General features: G+C 42.1%; 1 protein-coding gene across 1 annotated transcript; it reads right to left on the bottom strand.

The window, feature by feature from the left end:
- Positions 1-461: 461 nt before the first annotated feature.
- On the bottom strand, positions 462-2243 carry LOC130380318 (zinc finger protein RFP-like). The gene has a single exon (XM_056587489.1). The coding sequence runs from the start codon at positions 2241-2243 to the stop codon at positions 630-632; it is 1614 nt and encodes a 537-aa protein (XP_056443464.1). The 3' UTR covers positions 462-629.
- Between the last annotated feature and the right edge of the window lie 10699 nt (positions 2244-12942).

Raw genomic sequence — 12942 nt, forward strand, 5'->3', positions numbered from 1 at the left:
ACAATAATTAACACAATCCTGGATGAGCTAGAGAGGAGAGCAGAGATAGGGGAGAGGAGGAAGAGAAGAGAGAGGAAGGAGAGAGGAGAAACTAAGAGGAGAGGATGGAGAGGAGAGGAGAGCTGACAAGAGAAAGTCACGGTACTCACACACATGAGGGGCATCTTTACATGTGGTCACTGTGACCTTTGTGCAAGTGTGGAACACATGTTGGGATGTTGTATATGGTGGACATTAAAAGTCATTGACTCATTAGCTTTTTTTCCATTTGTATTTAAATCCCTATCATACATTTTATTGTGTCTTCATTCATGATTCAGAGGTAAAGCAATGATTTGATTATTATAATGCAAATTAATCCCAGAAACTAGTTCTACATATAGCAACCATAAACAATTGTATAGCAGTTAACCATTAAAAAAAACATGAGAAAAAAACTACGAAGTAGGTATATACTGTAATGTAATAATTTACAATGGGTTATATTTTATAATAGTCAGAGTTATTTTCTTACAACAATAATGCAGTTCACTCAGATCTCAGATAGTAGAGATTCTAATTCAGGGAACAACATTAGTTGTTTTGGTTGTTTGATTATTTTATTATCAAACAAAGCTCTTAGGTCTGTTTTACTGGACAGGTGAGATGATCAGGGGGGCAGAGTTTGTACCACCCTCATGATCACATGGACAGAGGAATGGATAGAGAGGCTCTCTAAAGTTACAGCCAGTAGCAGAGTAGATATGAACCCTGGCTTCCACATCATAGAAGGAGACCAGACCCTCATCATAATCAACAAACACCCCCACCTTCTGGAGCTCAGCTCTCAGAGGAAGACGGAAAGCAGTGTTACCATTAAACACCATCCCATCCTCGTCGTAGTAAAGTGTCCAGTAACCCTTCTCAGGGCTCACTATGATCAGACCTTTTCTGTCGATGGACTCTCTGGCCACTCCCAAACGCCATGCAGTCTTGTCTTTGACCTGGACCTCAAAGTAAAATATCCATGAAGAGAAGTTCTGCCTCGTGAGAACATATACATACTTTGTAAATCTCTTCGGGTTGTCTTGGAGTTTCTTCCCTACACCTCCATCATGTACTTGTTTCCCATCATTAGACAGGATGAGACTGGGATGAGCTGTATCGGGATCCAGAGTCACATCTACTTCATACTGCTGGGCCCTCTTCAGTTCAGCATCACACAGCTTCTTCATTTCCATGTTCAGTGTCTCCTCCAGCTGATCCAGGGATCTCCTCAAGGTCCCTACGTATGACGGAGGACGGACCTCCACCGTTGTCCAGTCCCTGGCGGGTGGAGGATTCTTCAGGGATCTGAAGGCCTGGAGGAAGTGGAGGTGGTCTTTAGTGTGTGAGAGCTGCTTCATCTCTGAGCTTCTATTGGTCAGAGCTTCTACCTCCTGCTCCAGCTCTCTGATGTGGCCTACAGCTTGTTTCGTTGTGGATTTCAGTCTCTCATTAACCATTTGGTTAAGGTCCTCCTGGCACTTTTCAATGGAGCGCATCAGAGCGGTGAGGACCTGCAGACCATCGGCAATCTCTCTGTCTGCATTGGCTTGGTTGCGTTTAGCTGTGTCTTTAATCTCCTGAATATTTTTTTGTCTCTCCTGGATCATCTGCTGAACTTCAGCCTCCATCTTTCCCAGCTGGGCCATCTTCACTTCATATTCCTCCTTTAAAGGTACAACAGGATGGGACCAGTGGTCTTTCTCTGTGCAGAACTGACACACACACACCTGTTCAGTCTGGCAGAAGAGCTCCAGAAGTCGGTCGTGTTTCTTACACATCCTGTCATCCAGACGGTCCATAGGCTCGACCAGCCGATGTTTCTTCAGGACTGCGACTCTCTGATGTGGCTCCAGGTGGGTTCGACAGAAAGACATGAAACACTCTAGGCAGGACTTCAAAGCCTTCAGCTGGGTCCCAGTACAGACGTCACAGGGAACTTCTGCTGGTCCAACACAAGGCTGCTCTTTTACTCGTACAGAAGTTCCAAACCGATCAATCATCTCTGATAAGAGGATATTGACCCGTAAATCAGGTCTTGCGTTGAAAAGGTCATTGCAAACAGGACATTTGTGCTGGACTTGTTCATCCCAAAACGTAGTAATACAGGTTCTGCAGAAGTTGTGTCCACATGGCGTGGTAACTGGACTGCTGAACACATCCAGGCAGATGGAACATGAAAAGTTCTCCGCAGACCAGGAAGTGTTTTCAGAGGCCATTCCTGGACGCAGACAAGAAGCTATATGTATTGAGCAATACCATTACTTTTGTTATTCCATAACTGTAAACAGGATTTGACTTCTCTCAAAGTTGTGCTTTTTTACTCACCTTTTTGTGGTTTCTGTTTCTTAGACATTTTTTTCCAAAATGATTCCCTTATTATTACCGTAAGTTGTATTTCCTTAACAAGATGTCCTCTCCTCTCCTTCCCCAACACCTGGCTCCTCCCCTGGCAGCTGGCACTGCCCCTACGGACACAGTTCAATAACGGTTCAAGTTCCACACTCTTGACTTGTCCTGATGCTGGTAATTTTCTACACAGTCTTTAAAGAAAAAAATAAGAAATAAAAGCAACACTCTCCCTGTGGGTCCAGGTTATATGTGCTATTATGGTTTGTGTTTTAATATTGAGTTAACGCTGGTAGTTATATAAGGCTTATCTCCCAGACTTCAACCTCATGAAACAGCTGCATCACGTGGCTCAGGGTAGGGCAGACGAACCAGACCAACAAATTCACTATTCAGAGACGCACAACTGGTATCTGTAATTTAGTTCTAGTTGTTATCAAGGTGTGCATTGAGCCTCAGAAAATGAGAAAATAGTGGGTGGAGGAGTCTGTGTCCCTCCTGGCTAGGGGGCTACGGAGTTCGGAATTTGAGGAAGTACAAACTTTTGGGAGCGGTTCTTTCAGACAGTACCTCTACAACAGTGGCGGCTGCTGGTCTTTTAAAGAGGGGAAGCTCATTTTTGGCCTACATCAAAATAGTTGTCAATTTATTTATACCTCAATTCGGCCCTCCGTTCCTTTTCAAGAAAATGCTAGCTGGCTAGTTCACTCCGACCTAGCCAACAGTATAAATGAACGAACTAACGAAACGATATTAATCTCGGAACAAGGAAATGCGGAAAGTATGTTAAACTGAAACAAGGAAATACAATAAATGTGTTTTATTCACAGTGTAAGAAATTAATAATGGAAGCAATTTCGCCAAGCAAATACCAAGAAATGTGTTGCAGTTTGTCATGAGACTTTACTTGCAAAATCCGCGATGGGACTGAACTCAGATAGTGAAGTGACTGTGTATATCTCAAAATAGCTGTCAATCAAAAAGTGATTCAGACTTTCGACTGATCCTCCAATCATAACGCGGAAGCCCAGCGTCCAGGCTAGCACAGGCCAGCCCACTGCTCCATCCACCCCCAGAGACGCTGAGCGTCCGGGGGCGGGACAAATCTGGGCATTTATCCAATGACCGTCGAGTTTCGAGGCAATGAAAAAAACTGTTCCATGCAGTCTCATTGAAGTGAATGGACGCTCGGCTTCTACGGTCTAATGCATTGACATTACGGGAATGTATGAGAAGTTAACAAAATCGAGTCAGTCTTGGATAAGATTCTTATCGAACTCGTCTTCGACATGAACGTATTTTAACGAATTTGTAGTCAATGAAATGTTAACACAACAATACATATTTGACAATTTAATGTTCGAAATTTTAGGGGAAGCTGAGCTTCCCTTGCAGTCTTAGAGAAATCGCCACTGCTCTACAATGCTGACGCCTTAATGAAGCTGTTAAGGTCCTTGTTATCTGGCTATCCGGGCAACATTTCTGCCTGATGGGAAATTGAGACCCACTCATCAGGAGACTTCCGTTCTGGGGGGTAGTTAAGAACGTAATACTAAAGCACAAACACACACAATAGAGATGGGGATTCGAGTCTGAGACTCGGACTCGAGTCGCACTAAAGTCGCACAAACGGCGACTTCAGGCTTGACTTGTGACTCCACCCAAAAGACTTCAGACTTGACTCGGACTCGAGCTTCGAGACTCGTCAAGTCATGCAATTATAGCTTTAAATCTAAGTTCATTGGTGTATTTGTATTAGGGATGGGCAACGATCGCCGAATAGTTGAATAGTCTGAGTCACGTAGAATATCGAATAATGTATGTGACTATCGTTATTTATTAAACGGCTCTTCTCAATGCTGCGGAACACTCCGTTCACTTGCATGGGCCTTCAAAACTTCCAGCAGTGAATTTTTTTTGGAAGCATATTGCTAAGCATACAATGACCGCTGTTAAGGAAAGTGGATTTTTTGCCGTCAGTCGTATTACTCCGCAAGTAGTCCGGTAACTTATCAACCCCAGCATCCTTGGTTGCTAAGCAACGTCAACGTCTTTGGCTGACTATATCTCTGCTGATCAACACTACGAATGCTGGTAACAAATCAATTGTAAAAAGACACAGAGTGTGAAGTTACTTTTCTTGTTTTGGCAAGTAGCCGTATAATAAGCAGAATAATGCATAGAACGTCCGCGATCATTATTGTAAATAAGCCTTATTCTCCCGATAATGACCGGTGTTCTATACATTATCCCTTACCAGACCAGATGGCCAGAGACTTGAGACTTGACTTGGACTTCTGGCAAAAGACTTGAGAATTGACTTGAACTTGCCCCTCAAAGACTTGAGACTTGACTTGGAATCGAGCTCAAAGACTTGAGAGTCGTCGTCCAACGAATGTCTTGTGAACATCTCTGACGCACACACACACACACACACACACACACACACACACACACACACACACACACACACACACACACACACACACACACACACACACACACACACACACACACACACACACACACACACACCTTGTGTTTGATACATTACACAACTTGAATACTCAATCTTAGCCTCCAGAAACAAATACACTGTTATATCTGCAGAATAGATGGGTAGCCAGACAGACAGAGAGGCAGGTAGGTAGAAAGAGGGGGAGAGCCCTAAGCGCTCTATAGGACAAGGAAACTCTCCACTAAAAAGCCAGTGGGAAGGAACCCAGAGACAGAGCCCAGAAGAGGGATTCTCCAACAACTGATGCGAGTTTCTTTCACCACAGTCTTTATAAAACCGACCCTATCTCTTTGTGTCCAGGTTATATGTGCTTTTATGGTTCATGATTTGATATTGAGGCAACGATGGACGTTTTATGAGGCTTATCTCCTGGACTTAAACCCATAAATGTATAAAGTATGTGTCCGCAGACGACACACACACACACACACACACACACACACACACACACACACACACACACACACACACACACACACACACACACACACACACACACACACACACACACACACACACTCCTTCACTCAGGTCCAGCAGGTTTGTTTTTTGGGTTGTTCCTCCTCTGTTCTTTCTTGGCTCGTGTTTTTCTTAAAGCAACGAACAGAACAGAACAGAGAAACAGAAGACAGAAAGCTTCTCCTCCTCCCTCCCCTCTCGGTGCGGTGGTGGGACCAACTATAGCGCCACGTGGAGCCGTGTGGTTTGCTTCGGCAGTGCCGGGGAACCCTGAGGTGAGAGACAGAGAGACGGTCATATCTGACCCATGAGCACCACACGCCAACCCCCCTTTACCGTAGAGTCTACACAACCGCAGATATTCACCGCCTTCTACCGGTGAACGACCACGTGACTGCACGTATCTACTATTGACAATTCATTATGCATTTAATGTGTTATTCAAAGTGTATTTTAGTATGCAAAGTAACAATGAAATCCTCAATTCAATTTGAAAAAGTAATAACAATAAAAATATAATTATAATAATAATAATGATAAAATATAGCTGCATGCGGCAATGTGGGTGCCAAGCATAATGGGACTCGATAAGCTAATTCTGCCTGGCGGACGTAATCGGCCGGTTGGCTAAATGGCGACCGTCTCGGTAAGCGGTAATAACGACAGATGGTGGAATGACCTAGAGCGATATGCGAGTATGCGTCAATGTAAAAAAAATGGAATGTGTGCCCACCTAGTGTTAAGGGCACATTATTGTCTGGCTAATAAATCACACAAATGCATAGGGGTATTCGGAACAATATCCCTAACAGAGACACAATGTCAACAAGCATCCGTTCTGGAGGTGGTTCATGAAGCATCTAATCCAGTGGGAATTGCAGTTTATTTTGTAAGTGGGCGGAATGGCAAATATAGTCATTGTTGCATTATACATTATGCACTGCTTGTCGCCACACGAATGCACTGTCTACCCGTTGATGAGCGCTGTTCAACGCAACTAACATTGATATGACGGAAGTGGTGTTCTGATTGTATGCTGTATGACAGATTGACATGATGATTTAATATGATTGATATGTTATCAGCTTTATATAACACAGTATATGATGACCATGATAAAATGCATATGATTAGATATAATTTACTGACAATGAACCTTTTGGCAAATGGTTATTATGACAACGAAAATACATTGAAGTTGCTGGAATAGAGGACTGGACATAGGCGTTGATTACGCCGGGGACGCTGGGGACGCGTCCCCCACCAGATTTCGTCAGGATTCATTTTGTACCCACCACAATTATTATGGATTATTCTACTTCATTTAAGAATGCTCGATTCTGATTGGCTGGGAGGGGTGCATTAATCCGGCATATTGCCCGCTGACTTGTCGGTTCTACTTGCTGCTGACTGAGCACAGTAGATCAATACGCCGCTTGTATCGTTTTGTATCACATACATTTCAAACATGAGGTCCGTTGTAAAAATAAACCAAGGAGTGCATGACCATGATAAAATGCATATGATTAGATATAATTTACTGACAATGAAAGCTTTTGGCAAATGGTTATTATGACAACGAAAATACATTGAAGTTGCTGGAATAGAGGACTGGACATAGGCGTTGATTACGCCGGGGACGCGTAATCAACACAGGTTACCGCCCTCGACTTCGTCTCGGCCGGTAAGCCGTCCACGAGCCGGGCATATCAAACTGTTTATTGCCCGGCCTCTCTGTGATTATTCCTTACTTATTACACTGGTCTTCTCAATGCAATGGAATGCTCAGTTTACTTGTATGGGCTCTTCACAACTTCCGGCGGTGTATTATATTTGATTATTCTAATTCATTTAAGAATGCTCGATTCTGATTGGCTGGGAGGGGTGCATTAATCCGGCATATTGCCCGCTGATTTGTCGGTTCTACTTGCTGCTGACTGAGCACAGAAGATCAATATGCCTCTTGTATCGTTTTCTATCACATACATTTCAAACATGAGGTCCGTTGTAAAAATAAACCAAGGAGTGCATGATTGATCGATCGTCATTAAAGCTGACTTGATACGAATGTAACAACTACGTTGTTTAAACTAGTGATCAGTTGCAACCTTGTGTGGTTGCTATAGAAACGCGTTACCTACAGTTGAGCTAACGTTATTCACCGTAGTTCTAAAGGGAACTACTTTTCGAGGGAGATGAACTTAAACAGAGCATACATTTAATAAGCATGCAATAAGAATAAGAAAAAAGGCTAATTATTAAAGTATTTGAATTGTTTTATTATGTTGGCCGTCATACTCCATCAAATATTCATACTCATACTTTGCACACTTTACCACAGCATTGGCCTACTGAATGGCACAGATATATTTTTAAGCATTGGACTGAATGCCGCGTAAATATAATATATGTTTTGCACGTTTGCAACGTTTAAAAGTTCAGGGAAAGTATATGCCTCTACTGGTGTTGCTTAGACCAATATCCTTTTGAGGCAGTGTTGTGTCTGAATATTAGTGTTAAGGGCCAATAAGGCCTACTATCATACATTAGTCACCATGTCTGTGAAAAAATGTGTATGCAGTTACATATTAATATATCCCCCCCCCCCCACGACAAAATCTCACTCTGAACTCAGTTCAAAAATGGAGAGCCCTGCATTGCGCATCTGTTGACCTTTATCCATTTACAGTAAACAGATAATTTTTTCTTGCTGGAAGATATTTTATATTGTTTTCATATTATTATTTACTGACAGTGATTACAGAATGCGAGTGTGTGTTATATTGAAAGCGAGGCTGGGTGTGCCTATGAATATAGGCTACAGTGAGTTTTTTAAGGTGCTGTACAAGCAAATCATATTGACTACTATACAGTGACAAAGAGTGTACAGTAACCTACTTCATTCAATATTGAATAGGCTACTGTAGCCTACACTATGTACAGATGGTTTTGCTCTTTGCTCATGGCAGTTGTGGCAGTCATTTTAACATGTCAGCAGGCAAGCTTCACTCATTCAAGGATGTATAATGCTTTGTCCTGCCTACTTGGAACGTGTTTTGAAAGTCTTGTATTGTCATCCCCAAATAATGCTGCAATGTAATAATATACATCTTTAAATGCACAATAATGAATCATTACCTTTATTATGACTTATCCAAGATTTTTATTGGCTCCCAGAATGCAGGTCTGTTAGTGACTCCCATTATCTCTAAAAACAGACTGGGAAGTCGAGCCTTCAGTTACTGGGCTCCTTTACTGTGGAACCAGCTCTCCCCATGGGTCAGAGAGGCAGACCCCCCCCCCCCCCTCACCTTTCGCACCTTGTAGTTTGGCCTTGGCGTCTCGCATTCTCTCTGTGTTTCCACATATTCTCCACAGCTCCATCCCCAGTCTGAACGAACTGCAATTTTTCCCCTTGGTTTTCCTGGGAGTTTTTACTCAGTCGATGTGAGGGTTTAAGGGAAGAGGATGTTGTTATGATGCTCATGCTATGTAAAGCCCTTTGAGACAAACTGTTTGTAAAAACGGGCTATAAAAATAAAATTGCCTTGCCTTGCCTAACCCGCTTGGACTGTAATTCCTATTCATGCTACTAGTTTGATCATTGACTGACTACATGAATAGAGATTCTTATAGAGGTCTTATAGTCAAACGGTATAGGGTATATCACATTTTTTATGTGTTTAGGCCAGTTATGAGATCTAGTTAACATCATTAAAAGTCATTTTCCAAACACATTAAAGAAAAGAAAAAAACAAAAGCAAAGACATTTGGCAGCAGTAGCACACTTTTACTTAAACAGAGTGGGATAGGAATCAGGTTAACAAAACATAACATCTAAGCTGTCTAACACATTACCAACGCAACATTGAAACATCATAAAACATCACAAAAAAAACAGCTGCAATACAAAGAGTTTGCTTTGTATTCCAGCTGGCCTGTTATGAGCAAATTTCTATACGCTACTATAGATCCATTCCAAAACATGTTCCAAGTAGGCAGGACAACGCATAATGCATCCTGGAATGAGTGAAGCTTGCCTGCCAACACGTTAAAATGACTGTCACAACTGCCATGAGCAAAACCATTTGTACATAGTGTAGGCTACAGTAGCCTATTCGATATTGAATGAAGTAGGTTACTTTACACTCCCTGTCACTGTACAGAGTAGACAATATGATTTGCTTGTACAGCACCTTAAAAACTCACTGTAGCCTATATTCATAGGCACACTCAGCCTCGCTTTCAATATAACACGCACTCGCATTCTGTAAACACCATCAGTAAATAATATGAAAGAATATAAAATATCTTTCAACAAGAAATAATTTGTTTACTTTAAATGGATAAAGGTCAACAAATGCGCAATTTTCAGCTGTCAGAAATGTGTTGTGATCACTTGTATTCCTCATAGCTCTCAGGCTGTGAGGAATTCAGCAGCCAGCGATTTCAGGTCTGCTCTGCATGTATTAACTGTGGCTAAACATCAACTGCACTGAAGTCATCATAACTTCATAAGTTCTCATTTTCAAATGATTATGAAAACTATTATTGTTATTTGAAGCCGTGTCAGTCTTGACTGTGGGTGGTGTGGTCCTCTGTGTCTGCTAGTGTCTATAATACAGTAATATTTTTGTCGACATTATCAAACGGAAGAACTTTTATTATGAAGAGCACAGGGCAATGAAGCACGCTAGCCAACAAGAGGACCCGCCCACCGGCGGAAACCAGATATTGAGTGGTAAACTCGTTTTGGTAAGAAGAACCAAAAAACGAAATAAACGAACTGAAATTTTGATTTGTTTTTTTGGACAAACGAAAAAACGGCTGGTTTTTGGTTTCTGCTTGCGTCAATTATTCCCAGAAAACAGTAATAAAACGTACCTTGCTCTGATTGGTTGTTCAGACGAGCCCACTGAATCACCGAAAAACAAGGAAATAGCCTAGGCTAGAAATGAATTCCTATTAAATAGTTATAGTGCAGTTAGCAGAATACACGCATGACTATTTTGTGCAGACCACGATAATGACGTTGTAGCCTGCACGTTCAAGAGAGAAAGAAAGCAAACAATAAAAATACGTAAAATTCAAAAGAAAATAAATGTTATGAACTACACAAGTGTTGACTGATTTGTGCCAAGGTGTTTACCTAAAATGTGTTTTCAAAGTGATCCCTAAATGCCGGCCAAATTCATTGTCATGGTGATCGCCATCATCATCGTCTGGGTGTGGAATGTTCCTCCGCTTGCAGAGGTTGAGTAGAATGGCACATACATTAATGACTGTGCTTGCCCTCTCTCTGGGGTGAGGCGTATTTCGCCGTGGAGGACATGAACCGACGTTTCACCTGCCCAATTCCTCTCTCCACAACATTTCATGTATTTTTGTGTGCTCTAGCATATATGGAAGAAATCAGTAAACAATAATAAATATGGATTCAACAAATAAAAGGCGTCAAAGAGCCAATACGATGTGTTTTACACGTAGGACGAAGCGTAATATGCGTAATCACTTACATGTTATACTTAAACTGTGCTCCCGGTTGTGGATTGAGGTAGGGTGTCTAGAGCCACGTCTTGCATGGATAGTCACTGTCTCCCAGCAAGTGACACCCAACTGGTAGATCTCAAAAAGCTGCCTCAGAACGCTCTCCATTAAAATGCACGAATCAAGGGTAGCTGAAGATCCAGGCCACTTTGCAGCAACATCCAATAGGCTATGTTAAAATTTGCATCAAAAACAACCTGCGTGTTGATGGAATGCACTTTCTTCCTATTGACGAACACGTCCTCGTCTTTTGATGGCGCAATTATTTTTATGTGCGTCCCGTCAATAGCACCGACCACACTGGGCATACCTGCAATTGCCATGGCTTTGATCCTGTGTAATTGTTGAATGTCCAAAGGAAAGTTTATGGCACGGCTGACTGATGGTTGCGATATTTTTAAGTCGTCGGCATTGCAAAGTTGCATTGCACCTGTTGCTAATAACGTAGTATGGCTAAACATTTTATTTCGGGACTAATCGGATTATCCTGTTAGTCGGGGACGTTATTGCATTGCGATCAACTCCACAACAAGTTTAATACCCTAAAATTTCGTCTCGCAGGCATTTACGATTCTTTGTGAATAGGTCTTACTGAGTTAGGAGTCCTCTTGAGGACTTTTAAGCTCTCCTAGACTTAGGTGCTACTTTTAGGCCTAAAATACTTTGTGAATTGCTCTTAGTCAAAAAAGTTAGGAGTCCTAAATTTAAGAGTGACACACCCATTATTTTTAGGAGTTACTCCTAAATTCGCCAGTTAGGACCTACTTTTAGCCCTAAAATCCTTTGTGAAAACGGCCCCAGATCACCAGCCGCCACGGCAAACAAGGAGTGAAGGGTGACCAATGCTAGGAATCTTCCTCTGTCCCATTAGAATAATGCTGCACTCTAGGAGGACCTGCATGAACTGACTCAAGCATCGAGATCTAGACATTTAACCAGGGACCTTTTTTAAGTGGATCCTCTTCAACCACGATTGCCTATTGTAGTACAAGATATGAATTAGAAAATAATGGCAGTAGAAAGACAACAATTAGAAAGTCAAAACAAGAGGTAGTTGGCATAAGGACATGACAAAAGGTTAGTGAAATGAACACAATCATGGTATAATGTGGGGTTTAATGCAGTCTATTTCACAGGTGAACTTTGCAGGCTTTTTCTAATAACAAAGGTAGAGGTAATGACATAGTTATGGAAATATCGAACTTAACTCCAATATACAATTGTATACAAATTACATGAACCCTGTTTATATAATTAGTCAATTTAAAGTAATTTATATACATTCTCCTTGGACCTAGAGATACCTCCCGTCCCCTCTAATTAAAAGGCATGAAGATAGTTTGCATTTGGCAACTTACTGAACAAATGCTTGGTCAATTTGCTGCCTGTTTCTTCCCATGATTAAGCTCTAAAAATAAATCAAATGTTTTGCAGTCAGAAGTGTCCGAGAACTAAGTCATTCTTCATCACAGACATCATTTCTCAAAAATAAAAACATGGCGAATCAAAGTTGGAAAGCGTTTAATCATGATGAAAAAAAACAGCACCTGGATACAGGCGTCAAAGAATCCCTTTGACGTGGTAGTCGGAATTTTGGACAAAGGGCCCGATTCTCATAATGTTAGAAATAAAACTAACCTTGCGTTAGAAATTAAACTTCTCGCCGGTGTGAGTCTTCATGTGGACGTTCAGGGTGTCATGCCGAGCGAAGCGCTTTGTGCATTGGTCGCAACTGTAGGGCTTCTCGCCGGTGTGAGTCCTCATGTGGATCTTCAGCATGCCTTTCGAACTGAAGCGCTTCGTGCATTGGTCACACCCGGTAGGGCTTCTCGTCGGTGTGAGTCCTCATGTGGACGTTCAGGGACGAGCTCTGGCTGAAGCGCTTCGTGCATTGGTCCACACCTGTAGGGCTTCTCGCCGGTGTGAGTCCTAATGTGGATCTTCAGCATGCCTTCGAACTGAAGCGCTTCGTGCATTGGTCACACCCGTAGGGCTTCTCGTCGGTTGTTGTGAGTCCTCATGTGGACGTTCAGGGACGAGCTCTG

The sequence above is a fragment of the Gadus chalcogrammus genome, chromosome 4 (genome assembly GCF_026213295.1).
Source record: "Gadus chalcogrammus isolate NIFS_2021 chromosome 4, NIFS_Gcha_1.0, whole genome shotgun sequence".
NCBI lineage: Eukaryota > Metazoa > Chordata > Actinopteri > Gadiformes > Gadidae > Gadus > Gadus chalcogrammus.

Coding starts and splice junctions, on each gene's coding strand:
- LOC130380318 (XM_056587489.1), bottom strand. CDS start 2,243: ATGGCCTCTGAAAACACTTCCTGGTCTGCGGAGAACTTTTCATGTTCC.